This window comes from Chelonoidis abingdonii, chromosome 3, assembly GCF_003597395.2.
Source record: "Chelonoidis abingdonii isolate Lonesome George chromosome 3, CheloAbing_2.0, whole genome shotgun sequence".
NCBI lineage: Eukaryota > Metazoa > Chordata > Testudines > Testudinidae > Chelonoidis > Chelonoidis abingdonii.
Window position 1 is genome coordinate 75,772,207 of NC_133771.1, and position 22,725 is coordinate 75,794,931.

At 39.1% G+C, this 22,725-nt stretch overlaps 1 protein-coding gene and 1 long non-coding RNA gene across 4 annotated transcripts in view; one reads left to right on the top strand and one right to left on the bottom strand.

Moving 5' to 3' along the window:
- Positions 1–13,385, bottom strand: part of LOC142046570 (uncharacterized) — a 112,200-nt gene extending 98,815 nt beyond the window's left edge. The window contains exons 1-2 of the long non-coding RNA XR_012655516.1: positions 11,945–13,385; positions 10,715–11,855 (exon numbers count right to left, since the gene is read on the bottom strand). This is a non-coding gene — a long non-coding RNA (uncharacterized LOC142046570). The remainder of the gene's footprint in view (positions 1–10,714; positions 11,856–11,944) is intronic.
- The window catches only part of MANEA (mannosidase endo-alpha), a 29,797-nt gene extending 7,946 nt beyond the window's left edge, over positions 1–21,851 (top strand). For 2 of the 3 annotated variants that reach the window (XM_032787097.2, XM_032787098.2), the window contains 3 exons: positions 2,622–2,731; positions 8,944–9,020; positions 14,220–21,851. In XM_032787097.2, coding sequence (XP_032642988.1) covers positions 2,622–2,731; positions 8,944–9,020; positions 14,220–14,856 — 824 coding nt within the window. In that variant the 3' untranslated portion in view covers positions 14,857–21,851. Of the gene's footprint in view, positions 1–1,533; positions 2,118–2,621; positions 2,732–8,943; positions 9,021–14,219 lie in introns of those variants that run through there. The other variant, XM_032787099.2, reaches the window with a different exon arrangement.
- The last annotated feature ends 874 nt before the right edge of the window (positions 21,852–22,725 follow it).

Genomic DNA, 22,725 nt, shown 5'->3' on the forward strand with positions numbered 1-22,725 from the left:
CCAGGTGTATTTTGAGAATTTACTATTCCTATATTCTTATCTGTGTGCTCTACTCATGTCCTTTTGCTTTCCGTCTCAAATTGTTCTTATCATATTTATCCTTTTCTGTTGGCTTCACTTAAGCTAGATTTCTCTTATTTCTGTAACATGGCATTTGAAACATACTGGATTTATTTTGTTTTCCGTTTCTTCTTCTTTTTTTTTTATTTAGCAGCATGCAAATGTCTTATGACGGAATTACTGTATACTCATTATCCTCCACGATTTTTCTCAACCATGTCCCAACTTGATATCTGACCAGTTTATGTGCAGGTAGTTGCACGTTGTATTATTCCTATTCTATTAGATTTTGTTGCTGGTTTAATCTCCTAAATGTCATGCACTCAAATATCATTTTCCGAGCTTGGAGGTTGGTAGTATGTTCCTACTTGTGCTTGTATTTTTATGTTTGGGGGTTAATTTCCATACACATTCTTCTGTAAAGTCCTCTTCACTCAAAATTTGATCTCGTTAGAGTGTATGAAATCTTTTAGGTATGGTACCCACTCTCTCACTTCTGTGAACTAATGTCATTCATGTATAATAACTTTAATACATGTCTGTAAATCCCAACAGTTGTTGTCCCACTGAATTTCAGAAACACAGATTATTTCAAAGTTCTGTTCCAGTGCAAGTCATCTTTAGCTAGTGTATTCTGTCTCAGCTTCTCTGACACTTATTTTTTTTTTACTTTTGACAATATGCGTATCATCAGATGTACTTTTTTTAAGTAACATATTGGTATTTTTCTCGAATGTACAAATAAGTTTGGGGACGGTATATTTCCATCCTTTGACTTATTTTCATATTTAGCAGCAACTAGTGCCATATTTCTCTGTTAATTAAAAATTTAGGGCATTTTTCCTGAGCCTTATAACTGAGGAATAATTTCATGAACATTTTTTTTCAAAGGATTCTGTGTCATGACTGTTGGTTTTTCATTGAGGAAGCAAGAGCTAGAAAAACCTGAAAGTGTAGTCTTTTAAGTGTTTAGTACAGTTGGATGGACAAGACGGGAAAAGGAGATTGCTGTTGCATTGGGGTCTGAAATTGAATTGTTTCAAGATAGTGCTACTGGCAGTCCTGTTTGTGGACTTTTACAGTGTGCATATGCTATGATTTCCTCCTGGTGAAATCCTGGACTACTGGCAATCTTATTATACTGTCGGCTTCAATTTGATTTATTTCTCAAGGAATTTTTCTAAAGTCTCAAAGAACAGGAGTACTTGTGGCGCCTTAGAGGCTAACAAATTTATTTGAGCATAAGCTTTTCTGGGCTACAGCCCACTTCTTCGGATGCATAGCTATGCTGTAGCCCATGAAAGCTAATGCTCAAATAAATGTGTTAGTCTCTAAGGTGCCACAAGTACTCCTGTTCTTTTTGCGGATACAGATTAACATGGCTGCTACTCTGAAACCTGTAAAGTCTAAACATTGTTTTTGTTATTGGGGGGGCGGGGGGGAGGAATGGCTCTTCAGATGGACCATTAAATACTCCTCTGCTAGATTCTTGTGCGAATTTTCTAGGTAATTATCTGGTAATTTCTTGATTTACTCATCAGAGATTTTCATTTAAACTTTAGCCTGGATACCAGTAGTCAGTGATTTATACAGAACTATGCATAAGCCATGCATTAACTGAGTCTTATAATAGTGACATAACTTATTTGTCATGAGATAGTGGATCTGATCTAATCCAGTTAAACTCTGGAAACTTTGCTGTTGTCTTTAATGGGAACAGAATGAAATGATCTAGTGATTTTATGTTAGTGTTAGCGTTTCCAGTAGAATTAAAAATTTACTTGCATTTCCATAAAATATACAATGCTATTCAAAATGTTTTTAAAACATTAAGTACAGGAATAAATGTTATTAAAAAGACTCTTGTGCCAAATCAATTTATGGCTGGTTTTCTGTAAGTAATTATTATTATTTTCAGATCTTTGTTGTCTATGGGACCATATGATTTATGGTCCACTGGCTGTGTCTACAAAGTTAGGCCCATGTGCCATCCTTTACCTTGATCTAAAGGCAACCTGTGATAGTCCATCAATAAGAATATTGTGCAGAGATCATGGGTTGTGTAACCTTTATGTAATAACTAAGGCTTTTAGTTAGTAAATATACTGTTGCATTTAACATCATTCAGAGGAATGGGAGGGAATTGTACCAGGTACTTAAAATTCCACTATGGCTATTTCTGTACTTTGCTTATTTGACTATCTGCATACAACTGTAATGTTTATGTGCTCATCTGCTGAAATTGCATAGTTAAATTAGGTGTGTAGCTGCATATATCTAAGTTATTTGAAAGCCTTGCCCTTCACTGGTTTCATAAAAAAATATATATATATTTTTCAAACCATACTTTTATATTATTCCTGGTTGTAAGAAATATTTACATATATTTTGTATCAAATGCCAGTCTTATTTAGAAATGATAGTTACTCAGTTAGCTATATAAACTGTTATACATGAACATGATATTTATACCTTTCATGTACACATTTCTGTTTTTTTTGAACTTTTAGTAGGCATAATGTGTTTGGTGGCATAACTCAAGCTCATGTTTTATATCTTAGGTGTCATAGCCCTTTCTTGGTACCCACCTGGTATGGCTGACGAAAATGGGGAACCTGGTGAAGATTTGGTGCCTGTTATTTTGGATAATGCACACAAATACAATCTAAAGGTATAGTACTTTTAAAGTGTTCATATTCAGTACATCTCTAGATCAAATGTATAGATATGTTTGTTCATGAACCATATAATTTGTACTCTTGTAACAGTTGTATATATTTTGGATTTAAACAGACTTAAAGCTTTATTATTCATGGGGTGTGGCATGTAGAGAATTTCAAAGTGAATTGTGAGTTTGGCTTTCATGAAACTAGACCATTTTATCTTGATTTTAAGGTACTTTATCTGTGCTCGTTCCTTCTTGTGGGTTTTCTTTTCACTTACCTTTTGAAGTCATTGTATAAATATTCTAAGAATTTTAAATTCTCTTTTGTGAATATGTGCCACCTATTTTAGAGGTCTGTCATAGAGTTCAGTTCATAAGAACTCCTTAAATGACTTACTTATCACTATAGTATTACAATTAAATAATATAATTTAAGATAGAATAAACCATCAGACTTCATTAGTTAGTTTCTTTAAAGTAAAAGGTTTTTTTGTTTTGTTTTTTTTAAGTTCTTTCTATAGTCAAATAACTTGGTCACTTATTATCTTTTTTTTATTTGATGGAAGCAGCATTGGTTCATTTTCTACAAGAGTAACCCAGAACTCTAGTTTAAATAAAAATTGGCTTTTAAAAAGGAAAACGTTCCAGAAAACACTAATTTCTACAAGAAGTATTTTAATAACTTAGTACTATGACTGCAACAACTTTTTAATAACTCTTTAATATTATCCTTTTTAAGAAAACAAACCCTATATGAATGGAATGTGCTTGGACATTCCTGAGTTAAATGTGGATCCATTCCCACAAATAGTCTGTAGGCTAGTGGAAGCAGTATGTGTTAAGGCAGGGGTGGCCAAACTTTTTGGCCTGAGGGCCACATCCAGGTATGGAAATTGTATGACAGGCCATGAACGCTCACGACATTGGGGGTGAGGGCTCTGGTTAGGGGTGTGGGCTCTGGGCTGTGGGCCAGAAATGGGGAGTTCAGGGTGCAGGAGGGGGCTCTGGGCTAGGGTGGGGAGTGGAGTGCGGGGTGGGGGTTGAGGGCTGAGGCTGGGGGTACAGACTCTGAGATTAAACTGGGGATGAGGGGTTTGGGCTGTAGGAGGGTGCTCCAGGCTGGGACCGGTGGGTGGGGAGGAGGATCAGGGTGAGAGGAGAGGGGGATCAGGGCTGGGATGTGGGGTTGGGGCATGGGGAGGTGCCTCCAGAGTGCAGGCTCTGGGTGGCACTTGCCTCAAGCGGCTCCCAGAAGCAGCGGCATGTCCCCTATTACATGGAGGCGCGGCCAGGCGGCTCTGCTGCCTGCTGCCCCATCCACAGGCGCTGCCCCTGCAGCTCCCATTGGCCACGGTTTCCAGCCAGTGGAGCTGCGGAGGTGGCACTTGGGGCAGGGGCAGCATGCGGAGCCCGCTGGCTGCCCCTATGTGTATGAGCTGGAGGGTTTGACATGCCGCCGCTTCTGGGAGCTGTGCGGAGTGGCCCCCAACCCTGTTTCCCAGCTGGAACACCGGAACAAGGCAAGCCCCAGACCCTGCTCCCCAGCAGGAGCTCAAGGGCCAGATTAAAACAGCTGACAGGCCAGATCCAGCCCATGGGCTGTAGTTTGCCCACTCCTGTGTTAAAGTAATGGAAACAAATTGACTTCTGAATGATCAGTATAAACAGTATCTTCACCAATAGATGCTGATGTATGTTTATCTTAGTGTTACATCATTGTCTTGTGTGTTATGTTGTTGAGGGGTTATGTTATGTTGGGGGTTTGAGTAGTAAGTTAAGTCCTGCCTGTATTGCTGGTGGTGTTCCCTGCAGTGTTCCCTCCAGTGTTCCAGAAGTAAGGATCGCATGGTCCTCTTACTCTTACTTCTGCACAGCTGCTGGCTGGGGGCCTCGCCAGTAGCCACCACTCTCCAGCCGTCCAGCTCTGAAGGCAGCGCAGAAATAAGGTTGGCAATACTGTGATCCCCTTAAAATAACTTGTGACCTCCCTTATGGGTCAGGACCATCAATTTGAGAAACGCTGGTCTCCCCCATGAAATCTTTATAATATAGGGTAAAAGCAGACAAAAGACCATATTTCACAGGGGAGACCAAATTTCATGGTCTGTGACACATTTTTCATGGCCGTGAATTTGGTAAGGCCCTGATTATTTGCAAGGGGGATTCTGGTTATGTGCATCCTAAAGGTAGGATAAAAGCAGAATAATAACTCATTGAAGCTGGCAAAAATGGAGCCCACGCTTTTCTTGCCTAATTAAGGAAAGCTATGTTGTTCTTCCCATCTAGGTTTTTATATTATTATTATTATTTCAGTTGGGTATTGGATTTTACATGTTTGGATTTTTTATTCTGAAGCTTGGTTTTTTAGGTGGTGTGGTTATTTATCTTTTTATTTCATTCAAAGTAAATAAACATAATGCCATTTAAGTGGTTAACACATCTTTTGTGTCCTTACACTAGATTTGTAATAAAGTGTGTTACTCTTGCATTGTAGCCAAATGTGTTTTTCCATGCTAAAACAATATTGCTGTTCAAGATAATTTTTTACAAATATCAATTCACATTAAATGTTCATAAGTTATTAAAGTCAGTATTGTTCAGTGGTTAAAGGGGATGTGGAGCCAGGACTCCTGGGTTCAATTCCTGGGTCTGTCTCTGGCTTGCTGTAGTATGCTGGTCAACTCATCATTGCTTTTCTGTTTCTGTCATTCTCTCCCTGGGTCCTCCTATCCATTTTATAGTAGGGTAAAGTACATTACATTTTCAGCACCTCTGTGATGTAAGTATGTCGATAAAATACTCGGAGACCCTCTGAAAGATACTGAGAAAAGCAGAGTTATAAGCCTCAAAAAGCTGTTGGCACCTCTTCAGATCCCAAGTGCCATCAATTCCCTTGTGAAATTAAAATCAATTCCTATGAGTTACACTTCCAGAAACTGTTTTTAATCCACTTTTAACTGTGTGTCTTGAATGATTCATAGCAGTAATTATCAACCAAAAAACCCCTCTGTGTTCAGTATTAGTTAAATGATAGATTGGATTAACTGAAATGAGTAGTTTTAGTGCAACTTTAGGGTTGAGAAATAGCTGCTCAAAAGTCAGAGAACGTTGGTTTGGCCACATTGGATATTCTGACTATTGCACTGTGTAGATTAAATAATCTAAACAAAAAAGTTTACCTCTCATTAGGAAGACTAGAACTGAGAATACAATTTCTCTAAAAATATCATCTATTCATGATTCTCACTTGTCAAATCTTGACTCCCTACTCCAAGGCAGGCAGGCAGGCAGGCATTCCTAGTTCTAAAGGTTTCTTGGCCCCTTCGGTCAGTGGTAGTGCTATTGCAGTGTGCACTTTGAAAATACTTACTTATGCATTCATTTCTCAGACTTGGGAAGTATGGTGCCAGTTTTGTATCTTGACTTTTGAGCCAACTGACTCCACATGTTGTTAGTAAATATTTGATGTTGGTTATGGCCTGCTTATAGAGGTTGGGAGTACGTGTGCTTGGACAACTGGCTGCTCAAATATGCCACTTTGGAGTGTGTCAGAGGGCAATACATGACCCATTCATGTGGTAGTGATTCATCATGACTAAGGCTACATTTTAGTCACCAGTATTTTTAGTAAAAGTCATGGACAGCTCAGGGACAAAATTCACCGCCCGTGACCTGTCCATGACTTTTACTAAAAATACTAGTCAATAAAACTTGTGGGGGGGAGGGCTGCCTGGGGGCCCCATGGGTGCTGGGGGTGAGTGGCCCAGCTGCTTGGGAGCGGGGGAGCGCTGGTGCTGGGGGGACATGGGTCGCAGCACACGGTCAGGGACCCCTATTGGAGCGTGGGTGTGGGAGGGGGGTTGGTGGTGCCAGGATTGTACCTGGGAAAAGAGACATCATCAAACTTACTCTTTTGCCGCTCTGACCCCTTCGCAGCTTCCCACCTAGTGTCCATCCAGTGGTTGAGGGTCTCTTCTGTCCTAGCACACTACATCATATTGATCCATAGATTAATGTAGCTATATGGAGCAACGATCTCTTACTGATACATAACCCTGGTATTATATCTGTACTTTTAAGTACCCCGTATAGCCCAGTGTTGGTATTACATATATGCTCATAACCCAGAATGTTAACATCCCTTTATCCATTTTCAGTTCTCTGACTAAGGTTTTTCTCTGTTATCGATGAGACTGCCCCAGTAGTTCATACCATGAAATAAAGTGAGAGATAGGAGATACTATATTAGTATAAGAACTAGTTAAATAATGGAAAAGACCTAATAATAAAAAGCCCAAATTAAGAGTTGCTGCTATTTGTTGTTCATGAATATGCAGATGAATGTTCACAAATTCTGTAAAAGCAGCAAAGAATCCTGTGGCACCTTATAGACTAACAGATGTTTTGGAGCATGAGCTTTCGTGGGTGAATACCCATTTCGTTAGATGCATGTGGGTCGTATAACAGTGTGTAACATGCATCCGACGAAGTGGGTATTCACCCACGAAAACTCATCCTCCAAAACGTCTTTTAGTCTATAAAGTGCCACAGGATTCTTTGCTGCTTTTACAGATCCAGACTAACACGGCTACCCCTCTGATACTTGACACAAATTCTGGTTTCATATTCATACCTTAAGTACATTATTCATCTGTTAACTATTTGTCATGTGTATGTTGTTTATAATTAGAGAGAAGAAACAAAACCATATGAGCATTCACTTGAATAGTGAATGCTCAAAGTGAGCAACTTACAGACAACCAATAGTCTAAAAATTGCTCACCCAAAATATTTGGTGACGACTTTGGAAATCTTAAATATGTTCTCAACTATCAAGAGTAGTTCACAAATGATGTGCGAGAAGACCTCAAAATTCAGCTTATTTTTTGATTCCGTTAATATGCAGTTCTCTTCAGCATTAGGAAATATAAAGATTATAATGTGTTAGATCCATAAAGATTATAATTAAGATCCATAAAGTGTTAATGGATTAAAATTAAAATCAGGAAGTTAGCAGGAAAGAGATTTGCAGTATCATTGGAATAATTTTTTCTCAGTACCTATACTCAATGTCTATTCTTAGCACAGTGATTTTCATCTTCAATATTATATTTTGCAAGCATCCTTGTAATTTGAATGAGAAAATGATTAGAGTTAAAGATGATAGACTTGTCAATAAACTCAGAATCATTATGGAAAAGAAATTATTTTCAATCTAAAGAGATAAAAACAAGGTCGTATAACAGTGTGTAACTAGAAGTATCGTTGTCAAGTATGATTTGCCTCTTTATTGGGCTGAAGTAAAAAGAAATAATACAACAATTGAGGGAAAGCTTAACAATCCTAACAATTTAGTCCAACAGTGTTTTTCACTTTAGTTTGTGAAAAAATCTTTGTAATAGTATCAAATTTCACTTGAGACTAGCTTAATTTTGGTTTTATTATATGCATTCTAATTTAAAAACTGCTTCTGAAAAACTGCCAGCATTGATTAATGTAAAAACATTCTTCATTTTAATTGGGTAGTTGAAAACAATGGAGTTTAGTTTGAAGTGAGCAGAAGTTTATGGCATAAATAATTTAATAAAACCCCAAGCCTGAAATTAGAAATAGCAATGATAGTATTTTAGATTTAGTGCCTAGGTATTTATTGCTGTTGATGAACCTATAAAACTGTAAATAAAAGGTAAACTTCTCACATTCTACATTTTAAAATCTAATTTCTCACTGAAAGCTCTCCTTGGAGAAATATTATCTGTAAAAACTGGAATATATTATTGTTATTTAGAAATAGAATATAAAAAACTTGGATGAGCTGTGATCAGTTTTTGAACTGGAAATAGATAATCTTTTAGTTAACTAGTTTAGACTATGTATTTTAGTAGTTTTTTCCCAACATGCTTATTACTTACAGTAGCTTAGAAAAGCAATCTTATAAAAACTAGTAATAAAGAGTAGGTATATAGTTTTTCTATTTTTCATCAAATCTGTGGTGTTAATCGTGGCAGTCCAAAAATAGTGAGTCTTATTGAGTTAGTCTTCAGGAATAGTGGTCTTGAATAAATTACACACATAGCATTGTGGAGACTTTTCAAAATTCCTCTTTCTAGAGCTCTATTGGTGTGCCTGATACTACTTAGACAAATAACACCAAATGGCTTTTATGTTCTGTAATGTTTTATAATCCATATTGCATTTATTGCATTTTCATTTTGCAGGTCACTTTTCATATTGAGCCATATAAAGATCGAGATGATCGCAGTATGTACAGCAATGTGAAGTACATTGTAGACAAGTAAGTGCTTTCTAAAATGTATGTTTTTGGCATTATCATGTGCTCTGATAAATATTTCTTAGCTATTGTGTGAACTCTTAAACTGTGTATAGTATGACCTGATCTTGAGAGAAATGAAAGGGGCTGCTTTCCTCATAACTGACTGACCTAGAACTCAGACACAAGGTATGCACATTTTCAAGTATTGGGACGTGCATGTTATGTGGAGCTGCAGTAGACAACTACATTTAAAATTTCTTCTTTTAGTAGTTGCACATGTGCAGCCAGCTCTTGGTGTTGGAGCAACAGTACGTGCCCAGCAGAAACATTTTCTTTCAATGATACCCGTTGGGTGGCTTGAGTTCCCCCTGCTGCTGCAAGCGTAACCACCCCTAAGCCCCCTCAGTTTCTTCATACCTCCGGCAACAGTCATTGGAATTATGATCTATACCAGAACAGTTGTTCCTCTCGGCCTTTGCAAACATAGCACGTATGTATATAATTAAGTCTAGTCTTTAGTGTTGTTAGGATAGATGGTAGGTTTTAGCTGTGTTATATAATAAAAATGAAGTTTTTTGGGCTTCTTGTTTGTTTTTCCCATTTTGGATTTTTTCTGTTCATGCCACCAAGGTATGCGCCGATCACTGGGTTTCAAGCTTTGTGCTTCTTGCTCCAGGCCTAGGCCAGTGAGTGACCAATAAAATAGCTGCCTGAAGTGCTTTCGGGGAAGCACAAGTGAAGGACCCATGCCAGATTTGCAGGGAGTTCAAGCCGAGGACTAAGGATAGGCTGAAATTCCTGCTGATGTACGCGGTGCTTACCATTCCAGTCTGACTCTATGCCAAGTGCTACAGCTTCAGTGAGAAGTGCACCTTCCACTTTATCGGAATCCCGGCACTGTTCTTCCTTGCCCATGCAAGGCTTCCAGAGAGGCACCAGCCAGGAGATGGTCCCCACCCTTTAAGTCTGGTAAGAGGATCAAGAAGGCATCGAATAGTGTGCACCTGAAACCTAAATACTTCTCCAAATCAGAGCCTAAGTCAGCACAGTCGGCTTGGGTTCTGCAAGAAACACTGTTATCTTCTTTGGCCCTGCAACAGGAGACCACCTCAGTGTCAAGTACCCTGGAGATGTTTGCAGCAGCAAAATCCTGCTCTTCTTCTTGGTGTTGATGTCTCTTTTCTTACAGGTGTCTAGTCCTTCGGTGCCGCTGCCACATCTGCCGCTGATTCAACCTCCAGTAGTTCAGTTGCCTGCTTCCCGGACTCTGTTATGATGGCATCACTGTTTTCATAGCCAGGCTCTCAACAGTGGTCTCGGGCACTGACTGGATTGGTCCTGCCATTGTCAGAAGAAGGGGAATCCTCATTGGACTCAGAGATGGGATCTTGCTTATCTCAACCCTGAAGCAGGAGCCGTCAGTCTCCGCACAGATTCTCTCTTTTCAACTACCCTCAGAATCCTTCAATGGGACCTGCAATGGGAATATGGCCAAGACAATGGGACCCTGCCCTATATCAGTGGCCTTTTTGGAACCCTTGCAGATTTCCCCCAGCTTCCAGGTATTCTCACCATACATACTCAGTACTTGTCTACGCTTACAATGTTGTTGGGCCGCTGTAGCACTTAGTGAAGATGCTACCTATGCTGATAAGAGAAGGCCTCCCATCGACATAGCACGTCTACACTGGGAGTTCGGCATACCCATGAACAACATAGTTATACCAGCATAAGTTTGTAGCATAGACCAGGGCTCAATCCCCTCATCTAGAAGGGCTGAGTCTGTGCACCAAGCAGCTCCGTTCCCAGAGTCCAGCACTGGGCCCAGTACCGCGCATCAACAGGATGTTCTAGCATGGGAAAACAGGCAGTAGAAGAGGTTCTGCCCTCTCAAGTCTTGGCTTCCTCTTTGTCCTCTCCAGACGAGGCCATTTCATCCAGCAACTTCACCTCCTCTTGATGATTTGAGGTTTATCAGGAGTTATTAAACAGAGTAGATATATAGAGCCAATAAAGACTTTATGGCAGACTCCATCCTTTTTACCTCCCACCTCTTAAAGGGCAGAAAGAAAGTAATACATACCCTCCCAAGGGTTTACCTTTATACTCGCCCACTTCTGGGGTCATTAGTTGTTGCAGAGGCTAATGAGAGAGAATGACAGCCTTCCAGTCTGAAATCAAATGATGCTGAGAGCTAGACTTACTCAGCAGAAAGATTTATTCTGCGGAGGTTTGCAGTTGCATATCACCAACCAACTGGCTCTGTTGAGACAATATGATTTTAATTTCTCAGATTCCATGGAAAAGTTCTAGGAGCTGCTTCTGGAGAATGCTAGGCCGGAGCTCTCTTCCCTGGTCAATGAGGGCATAGTGGTCGTGAGGACTTCTCTGCAGGTGGGATTGGACTCAGCAGTTAGAACCATGGCCTCCAGAGTGGTCAAACATAGATCATCCTGGCTGCAGTCTTCTGGTCTTTCTGCTGAAGTTCAGAGTGCTATCCGGGATTTGCTATTCAGTGGTCCTTCTCTAGCCTCAGACCAGAGAAACAGCAAAGTCCATGGAGTTAGGGCCTCTAGAGCAACCCTGAAGTCCTTTGGTTGTGCACATCTGCCCCGGTCAGGAAGCATGGTTGGCCACAGCAGACACACTGCTCCTCTCCGACAGGACATATCAAAAAGAGTTTCAGGGGTTATATGTGTAGGTCTCCCCCTCCTGCTGCGTCGGCGCCAGCTCTGGGCCCCTCAAGACACACAGGAACCACTAAGCAGGCATTTTAATGGGCCAGTCAAGGTTGACATACTAGTCTCTATCTCTCCAGACCTGAACCTCCTTTGCAAACCATCTTTCCCACTTTGTCTGTGCTTTGTCCTAGATTACTTTAGAGCAGTGGATCTTGAGCGCTGTGGAAGTGTGATATACTCTCTATGCGCTGACAGACCAAGTGCCAGCTCTTGCCAAGGCTGTAAGCGTCAGCTGAGCACTAACAAATTCTGGAAACCAGACTGGCACACCTGTATGTTAGCATTGTTCAAGATAGGTATTAGACTTGTAAGTATGTGTTTAGTGTCTAGACTATATGGAATACTTATAAGTTGCTGCATGCATTAATTTCACTTGTAGGTTCCATAACAGATGCCCTTTTACTGACATGGGCAGGCAGGCTCCTCTGTGCTTTGCCACCAGTCCCACTCATTCATAAAGTATTGCAAAAAATAAGAGAGGATCAAGCCGGAGTCATGCTTACAGGCCCAGCATGGATCCATCAGCACTGGTTCTCCACTCTCCTGGAGCTGTCAATGAAACCTCCAGTTTTTCTTTCATTATCCTCGGATCTAATCTCCTAGGATCACGGGTGCCTACTCCACCTGCGCCTACAGTCCCTTCACTTAGCTGCATGGATGCTTCATAAGGTAAATGCTAGAGAGTAGGCTTGCTTGAAAGATGGTCAAGTGGTCCTGCTAAATAGTAGAAAGTCTTCTATAAGAGCTGTTTACCTTGCTAAGTTGCAGGGTTTCTCTATCTGGTCTCCCCAGTATATGGGGTATCACTGACCAGCTTCAGTTCACCATATTCTGAACTACTTACACCAAGATTTGACAGTTCCATCAATGTACATCTGGCTGTTATTTCACCGTTCCTGAAGTGGACAGTTGCTCTATTTTCTCAAGTGACCTGGCCTTAAAATTTTTAAGACTTGATCAAATTATATCCTCAAGTGCAAGACCGTGTTCCCCCAGAGGATCTAAACTTATGCGCACCCCTCCCCCCATCTGAATCATTGGCTGCCTCCTCGCTGCTGCATCTTGTCAGTGAAGGTAGCATCTTTGGTGGCCATTACCTTGACTAGAAGAGTAGAGGAGCTGTGGGCAGTAATATCAAGGCCTTTATATATAGTCTTGTTTAAGGAGAAGGTTTACTTGCATCCTCATCCATCCAAAGTTCATCCCACAGGTGGTTTTCTCTTTCCACAACAATTGGCCAATTTTTTTGCTTGTGTTCTACCCAAAAACATATACAACCAGGGAGGGAAGAGTGTTTGCATATCTTGGCTGTTAGAAAAGGCTTGTCCTTTCACCAGAACAGGACCAGTTTCGCAAATCTTCCCAGTTGTTTGTAGCAGTGGCAGACAGAGTAAGAGGTCAGTCAGTCTCCTCCATCCAGAGAACGTCTTTCTGGATTGCATCCTGCATATGCATGTACTATGACTTGGCTAATGTCACTCCACCTGACAAAGTCACAGCTCATTTGATGAAGTCACAGTCAGCCTCGGCAGATTTTTTGGCACAAGTTCCAGTTGAAGACATTTGTAGAGTGTCAGCCTGCTTCTCAGTCCATACACTTCCCTCTGTACTGTGGTTCAGGACTCCAGAGATGATGCGACAGTGGGGTGAGTTGCTCTCCAATCTTTATTGAAATAGACTCCAATCCCGCCTCCTGTCTTACAGTTTGTGAGTCCCCAAGAGCGGAATGCACATGTGCAGTCACTCAAAGAAAAACTGTTACTAACTTGTTCCCTAACTGTCATTCTTTGAGAGATGTTGCACACGACCATTCCATGACCCGACCTCCTACCCCTCTTCATCAGAGTTACGGCAAGAAGAACTGAGGGAGGCTAGAGACGACTCTGCCCTTTATACCTGCACGCAGTGGTGTGTAGCAGCGGGTGGAGCTTGAGCCATCCCAACGGGTGCCGCTGAGGGGAAAAGTTTCTGATTGCTGTGCACTGGGCACACCAATGCCAAGAGTGGAATGGACGTGTGCAACACATCTTAAAGACCAACAGTTATGGAACCAGGTTAGTAACCAATTTTTATCACTTCTAATGGGCTAACCATAATATCCTTAAATTCAATCCTTTGACTCTCAGGCTGAAGATATGAACAGCTACTAGTTTTTGTTTTATTGCTGCCACTGAAGAGTATCTTCCATAATGATTCAACGAATTAATGTTTTGCCTTTGAGAAGAAAGTGATAGCTATCTGTAGGACTTGACACTAATAATTAAGTTATGCAGTAGGTTATTATCTCCCTGCTGTAATAGTACATAAATTTCTAGCATATGTATGGTTAAAATATATATTTGAATGGCCACATTACTGAATTAAATTCATCTTGAACATAGTTTTAAAATTCATAAAAAATTACTCAGTTCAGTATGTGCAAGATTCTCTCCCAACTGGCATGTTGTTATGAATATTTACCATATTGTTTGCTTTATAGATATGGAGGCCATCCAGCTTTTTACAGGCATAAGACCAGCACAGGCAGAACCCTCCCCATGTTTTATATTTATGATTCTTATGTAACAATCCCTGAAATATGGGCAAATCTATTAACTGTTTCTGGATCCCAGAGCATTCGCAATACTCCGTATGATGGATTATTCATTGCACTTCTAGTGGAAGAAAAACATAAACATGAAATCCACAGAAGCGGTTTTGATGGAATTTATACATACTTTGCCACCAATGGTTTTTCTTATGGCTCATCTCATCACAATTGGCCAAGTCTAAAAGCCTTTTGTGACAGCAGCAACTTAATGTTCGTTCCAAGTGTGGGACCAGGATACATTGACACCAGCATCAGACCATGGAATAACCACAACACCCGCAACCGTGTTAATGGGAAGTATTATGAGACTGCTTTCAGTGCAGCACTTTTGGTGCGACCAGAAATTATTTCCATCACCTCTTTCAATGAATGGCATGAAGGGACTCAGATTGAAAAAGCTGTTCCTAAGAAAACTGGACAGGTAACTTACCTGGATTACAAGCCTCATAAACCAACTATGTATCTGGAGCTCACTCACAAGTGGTCTGAGAAATACAGTAAGGAAAAAGAACAATGGCTTATGTGAGGTGCCACTGCACCTGTTTGTAAATACATTCAGTCCATCTCAGAGGTGGAAATGACACTGGGAATTCTAATTCAGCCAATCAAGATAGCTTTTATCATAAATGTACTTTAAAAAAAAAACAAAAATAAAAACCTTTGAATGTAGTACGCACTATTACTGTACCTGTTAGAATTAATTTTGACTCCTTTTAGGGGCTAAAATAATAGTGAGCAATATTGCATCTCTAGGCTATTTTAATTGGAGAATATTTTGTGAAATGTTAGATGCTTTTTATTCATAATCTGTATGTAAAGCTTACAGAAACTCTATCTGGAATAATTCAGAGGTGTCTCAAGTAAAGTGAGACAGAATTTAGCATATTTACTTTTATTACCTTTAGCTATATAGCTGTGTTTCAGAGTTGAATACTACTGTGATTAGAATTTTGTCTCGATAGTTCCTCAGAGGATAAATATTTGTGGTGCATGAAATAACGTAGCAATTGTTATATCATTTGTACACCTTGTAGCAGGTGGAGAGTTTACTTTAACATTTGACCTGTGGTACAAACACTAAGACGTGTGAAATTGTTTTCAAATTTACAACTTTTGGTTTCAAAAATTGATCAAAGGTGGTTTAGCTCTAGATCAGTCTTGTATTTAGATTTTGCATTCTGTATTTTTTTGTAACTATGGAGTGTCAACAAAATGCATTGAGACCTTCTAACTAGATTAAATTTAAAGAAGGAATAACAGTAACTAAAATGAGGGTGGACAGTATCTGAGTGATGAAATTGCTCAAAATAAGAAAAATCGGTTTCTTAAACAAGATTTTCTTTAATGTTTACCAGGGATAGAATTTTTTTATTACTTATTGCAGACCTAGATCCAGTGTTTGGAGGGGAAAAAAATGAAAAGATTACAAGTCACATAAGTATTTACTAGTCCTACAATTGATTCATTTTCTAGAGCAGTCTTTGTTACATGATTTTAGCAGCACGTAGTCTTTGGCCACTAGAATGAATTTGTCTGTTGCCATCTGAAATCTTAGCTTTCAAGTTTTCAGACAGTTCATTGGTTTCCTGCAGAACTAAAGGTAGCAGCTACCAAAATCATGTCAGAATTCAGGTGAGGAGAAAATACGGCAAGATAGTAATTGAGTGATGTTCTTATTGCATTTCATAACGTGCCATTGCTAGAAATGAGTGCTTAATACTATTTGAAAGCTGAGATTCTCAGGTTTCAATTATTATAAATCATTCCTTTCTAGGCCTGGTTGTTTCTGAGACACCACTCAACAATGGTCTATGTCTAGCAATGCTTTTTTGGCACTTACCCTGTTCTGAATAGAGCAAATCCCCAAACTTGGACCACTGTGGGTTTCACTATTTGGTTTCATAGTTGTGGTGAATTTGAGAGTACTTTGGCAAGTATTTAATCTGTAGCATAGTATAATTGCTTTTATTTTATTTTATTTTTACTCAGTTTAGGCCCTGATCCTGCATTGTGATTCACATGTACACTGCCCACTGAAGTACCATTGACTTAAGAGAATTTTGTGCAGGCACAGTAATCTGCCCATGCAGTCGCAATGCAGGATTGAAAAAGTGAAACTTTTTTTTTTTAAACATGTTTAAATTTAATCTTAATGACATGATGTTGCTGATATTTGTTAGTGACTTCTTAATGTGAAGGAAGGAAGGGTTTATCTGAAACTTGTCTCCATAGATAGTTTTTTCACCAAACTTATGCAGGGAAACTGTCTGAAATTCTTTAACTGTTTTATACATCCAGGCTGGCAAATTGTATGTAAGATTTCTCTTCAAATTATTTAAATGGTTCTATTAGTAAGCCCCCAAACATCATAGGCATGGAAATTCCAACTTATTTTTAACTAAGATTAACTTATAGGACCATATTCTCAGCTACAGCCAAGGAGTGTGAGGTGTAGCTTACAAAAGGGGCTGCGGAGGAGCCATTTGTGGCTCCCAGTGGTGGGATCAGTTCTGCTCTCTTTGTGTCCCTAGTGTAGTTTAGAGCAGCCTCAAGAGTGTGTGTGTGTGTATGTATGTATGTAAATAAAAGGAGGTGGGGGCTTGGGGGAGGAGAGAGAATAGAGCATTACCCTGCATCTTGTGTAATCACTTGTATCAGGGCAGAGTGAATGTAAAATTCTACTAAATCATAACAAATGCCCTGGTGTGACTACACAAAATACAGAATAGAGAGAATCTGACCCAGAGTGTGATAAGCAATAATCTTGGATCCTATCCTGCATTCCATGAACACCCATTGAAGATAAATTTGGGTATGCAAGAAATGCAGGATTTCCCTTTTTTGTATTGAGAAGTGAGGAGTAGCTTGATGCCTTCGTGCCTGAGAAATGCCTATCTTGACTAAGGGCTAGTCTATACTAGAAGCACTACAGCAATGCAGCTGTGCCACTGGAGCATGTCTGGTGATGATATTCTGTGCTGACGGGAGAGAGCTCTCCTCTCAGCATAATAAAACTACTTCTGCGAGAAGGTCTCCCACAAACATGGTGCTGTCCACACAGCGCTTATGTCAATATAACTTATGTCGCTCAGAGCGGTGGCTTATTCACACACCTGAGCGACATAAATTATGCCAACATAAGCTTTAGTGTAGACCTACCCTAATATGTAGTCTGGGATGTTACAGTGCACCTTCAATATGTTATATTCTGTTAAATGGTATCTTCTAAATATTTTGCACTGTCAGACTTCATTTCTAAGGATCTCAAAATTCTTTTTCAAAGTAGGTAAGTAGTATTTTTATTTTTCAGATGGATAAACTGAGCTATAGATGATTTAGTGACCTGACCACAGTTACACAGTGAATCAGTGACAGTGTAGGACATAGAGCAGGTATCGATTTCTTGCCCCCTGTTCTAACCACTCTCATACAGCCTCTTAAGGAAATTAATGTATGCACTTTTAGTATCAGTTCCTTAAATAACTATACCTGTTTATTTGTTTAAATTTGTTACTTTTTCTTTAAATTATTTACAAGCCTCAGAGTGCACAATTACTTCAGTTATTTCCTCACTAGTTTTCTGTCTCTCAGCAACTGAAAGATGCTCATGCTTCCTCCTACATGAACTGGGAAAGGTTCAGACCATTAGTAGTACTTCTGAAGTAAGAGGTTTTGAAGGGAGAAAGACTCTTTAATTTCTTTATTCAAGTTTTTCTCAGCTTTAGGTCCTTTTCATCTCTTGTTTACTGCTTCCTAGCACTTTTTAGAAAGTTTACATTCAACTTTTAGTTGTCTGTTTTTCCCCCCCAGACAACGTTTAGTCTTCAAATTTGACTGGTACAGTCCCTCCAGTTTATGCTGGGTATGGAACTCTTTGCAATTATTGTAACCCCACTAAACAATTGGAGATATCTTTCTCTAGTTTAAAAAAAATACTACTTCTTAACCAGTGACTTTGCAGTGGAAGCACATTGTTCTCAAAGGTTCATATAACAGCACCAAAGTGCAGATTTAAAAAAAATATTCAAATACTTGAGGATGCAATTAGGTGTCTACAAGGATTTTCAAAACCACCTAGGTATCCAACTCCCATTGTAATCAAAATCCCATAACCTTTTAGAAATCTAGACTTACTTTCTACCCAGACAATACATTTATCAAAGTTTAGAATTAATTTCAGATTTGCCTATAGATGAAGTGGCAGCATCCAGAGTCCCTGTTTTTGGAAGCAGCAATATCAGTGCCTGAATATATAGTGTGTGTGAGATAAGGTATTTGTTTTTGAGGGGTGGAGGAGCTGCCTTTTACTTTCTAGTAGGTGGAGTATAATAGTTCAGAGTAGAGAACATTTTCATAAAATTGGGTTGAGGGGAGAAGACTTTTGCAAACACAGTGAATCTCATTTCTTCACAACATCTAAGCAATCAACCCAAAAGAGTCAAATGGCCTTGAAAAGTGTTTGGAGTCTTTGTATTTTTTTAAGTTTTTAGGAACAGCTGCCCTTGGGGTATGTTCACCTAAAAGTCAGAATTTTGGTTGCTGAGAGTGATCCGGGTAAGTATCTTGATACAGTGAGAATGTATTTGAGGTTAGACTCTGGACTTGGACAACATCCTCCACCTTTCCCTGAGTGTCAGTCAAAACACATTAAAGATTTTAATGGCAATCATTGCATACTTAGGTGTAGGTAATTGTTTGCCATAGTATTCATAATAGATAATACTGCATTAATGGTAATTAGGCAAAAATAAAAACTATAAATGATTATTAAAGGCAGTCACTTGCTGATATACCTGTGCTCCGTAGCAATGCTTAAAATCACTAGTGAAATACCACTGAGCAATCATAACTGGGGAAAGCAGTGATGACAATACTCAGGAAATGCTCTCCAAGGCCAAGTAGCAATGTTTCTAAAGCCAGATAATTCATGTACAAAAGTGTGTGAAGGCCTTATTAATCCACTTGTAGACTTCAGCTTCTGACAGGCCCAAGTAAGTTTTTTATATACTTATTTATTTATTTCCATAGGCTGTATCTAAACTGAAGTGTAGTCCATCCCCTGTACTCTCAGAACCCTTGTCTGTATTGCACAGATTTGAAAAACTTGCCTTGCCTTTTTTCCCAAGTAAAAGAGCATGTCCTCTGTTTTGCACATACTGTTAACCCCTTATGGCTGTCATCTTGTGAATGCACAGCTTCAATCTTGGATCAGCTTTATTTGTAGAGTTCCTTTTGTGATGCCAATGTTATGTCAAAGACTTAAGTTTTTGGAACAGAAGAAGCCGTAGTGTCTTTTACCATGAAATTCTGTACACACTGTGTACGTAGTATATACTTGCATATTACATACCTTTTGATAGTCTTTTGCATGGATTTTTCAGGTACCCTTTATAATGTTTTACAGGAAAATATATTGTATATAGAATTTTTATTGCTGGTGGTAGGAAATAGAGATTAGTTCAAAACATTTTTATGCACTTGGACAAGTACATTATTTTTTTGGTGTCTTAGGTATTGGCAAAACTTATGTACTTAAAGGAGAAAGACATAATTTGATTTAAAAGAATCCTACATCTATTCTATTTAAGATAAGGTAGAAATCTCTGACAAACTGTTCTAGATACTGTAAGTATTCTGGTCCTTTTGCTTGCAAAGAAGTTCTAATTTTCTGTTATCTATACTAAACAATTCAGTAAACCCTCACAATCTTTTATTCCTTTCTTTTTGTGAACCTCCTCAAAATATTGTCATAGTCTGTTACTTCTCTCCAGATTTAAATCTTAAATCTGTTTTTAAAGTAACTTTATTTCTAAGAATTCCTGTATAGTTCCAATGTTACCAACTTGTTTACAATATTTTGTAAAAGAATGTGCTTATTATATGTATTTTTATAAACAAAGCATGAATTTTACAAAATGTGTTTTTATGATTTTGTTGCGGATATTAATATTGTATGCAATGGACATAGTTTAAATCAGTTACATTTTAGGTGTTTTATTTTCCTACCTGGCTGTAGAAATGTATTACTAATGTGGCCCAATTCTGTCACCCTTATTCAGGGTCCTACTCAACGTATGAGATTTGTGGCACAATCTAGCTCATAGCGAATCATTTGAGTACACAGTGTTTTCATTTATAATCATGTTTATAAAAGACTAGTTGCTTAAATGTTGATGAACAATAACTGTGCGCCCAAAATGCCAGAGTGTATGATAGTGGCAATCTCTAAGCAGTCACAGTGTAGAAAGTGAATTTTCTATCAACTATGACCTTAGAATTGAGGTGTCTTATGTGAGCCAATGCAATATCCATCATGGCGTATTGGTTCTTTCTATTAACTGTCTGCTGCTCTAATTTGTATATAAAGGAGATTGATTGGCACATGGCAGCTGAATAAGTAGTAAATTTTGGTGAACCAGCTTCTGCTTTGTGAGCCAATGCGATGTCAAGACAGAAAAAGTGAATAGTGATGCAAGACTTCTAATAGTACTAACCCATGAAACATACTGGGTCTGATCCATATGTTTTTAAATAGGCAAAACTTCCACTGAAATTGCATTTAATCCAGTAAAAGGCTCTCTCTCTAGTGCACAACTCACAAAAATACCCAGAGGCCTTTGAAAAAATTACACAGGAGGTACAGCTATGTTTATCCAAAAGATGAAAAATGTAGGATTTAGGTTTGCATTTTAAAGTGGTAAAAGGAGTGGGGGGGGGGGGTGTAAGTGTGTAATTCTAGAGAAAAGCATAATAGCAATAATCACCTAGTCTTAATGCAGAAGGGTTTATGCCTGTTTTGCCTGTGGGAGAAAACTGGGATCAGGCCAGAAATCTGGCTGATAGACTCTCAAGATGCATTGTCCTATGCCAGTTAAAAAGCAATCAAAATATAAATGCATCACTTGCATTAGTTATTGAGGGGAAATCTACCTGTAAATAACCCATGGCTGGAAAATACCCTGTTCAGATATTTATAGTATATTTTACTAGTCACTATAGTGACATGGATGTATTCAAGTAAGAAACTACTGGGTTATAAATGTAATGTACTCATTCATTACTACATGTTTCTAGATATAGTCTAAAGTATTTTGAAGCCTAGAATAGTTTGTCTTGCTGCACTTCAATTTGTTGACCACTAAAATTTCAGTGACTTACCACTGCTGTTAAAATGTAGAATGTTTTGCTATGCACTGTGTTTAATTTACTATAGCCTAAAGAAATGCTATGCATGTCTCAGGAAATCCAAAATGTAATCAGATACAATATGTGCTTGAAATTTAAAAATTATATTAAGTACCTTGTTATGTAATTGTCACTCTAAAAGGAGACTGTAAATGATTTCTGGCTGTTTTGGTAAATAAAATATCTATTACAATGTTTTGTGTAATTTACTGAAAATATGGTATTAAGAACTGATGATAAAATAGAATGAAATTTTAATTGCTCTTCTGTTTGTTTTCCATCGGCCTCTTATACTGAATACGGGATGCATGTTCAATAAATCTTTTTCCTGTGAAACACGACAGCTGTCATAATGTGACACGGGTTATTTTTTTTCCCCCTCAGCAGGCTGTCAAAGAAAAAAGACAGCAGCTTTATAAGAAACAAGTATAGATACAGAATAGCTGCATGTATTCCCAAATTTATCAATATTTGTTTAGTTTTTTTATTCTCAATTTATAAAAGTGCTTGTAAAAATACAGACCAGAAACTTACAAAGTCAAAGACCTCCAAAAGAGCCTCCTTCAAGCTCATCTAAATAAATTCTTCCTGGCAGCTCCTTTTCCCATACACTAGTATTATGAAATCAGAATAGAAGCTTCAATATGATAGGTGCCATACAGACACATAGGAAGGAACAGTTCTTCAAATACTTGCTCATGTCAGTTCCAAATAGGGGGGTGTGTGCCATGTGCAGAGTAATCGTAAGGGTTTTTCACCCCTTCTTTGCAGTGTATATAGGTCCCTGCCGACCTGCCACCTCTTCAGTTCCTTCTTACCCCCAGTGTTGGTCATTGGAGCTGAGTGTCTCGCTTGCTTTGGCAAGCGTTTCCCCTAGTGATCTCTCTCTTTTCCGTTAGCTTGTAAAGAGTTATAGTTAGTGTTAGTTACAATAGTTAGAGCTGTGAACCACAACCATTACCAGTTTACTGTCCTCCCCCCTCGGCCTGTCATTAGCCCCTTGAGTTTTCACCAAGTGCGTGGCAGTCATTGTCTAAGTTCCCTCTAAGCTGTGCAGCTGTGCAGCAGCCTATTAAGCACACCACAGGTGCTCAGGGCTGCGGCACGGAGAGATACCTCTCCCTCCAGACCCAGACCTGTCACGGCGGGGAGAGGCGCCCCAGCCCAGACCTGCTGCAGCTGGGGGAGAGTGCTGCGGTGGGGGGAGTCT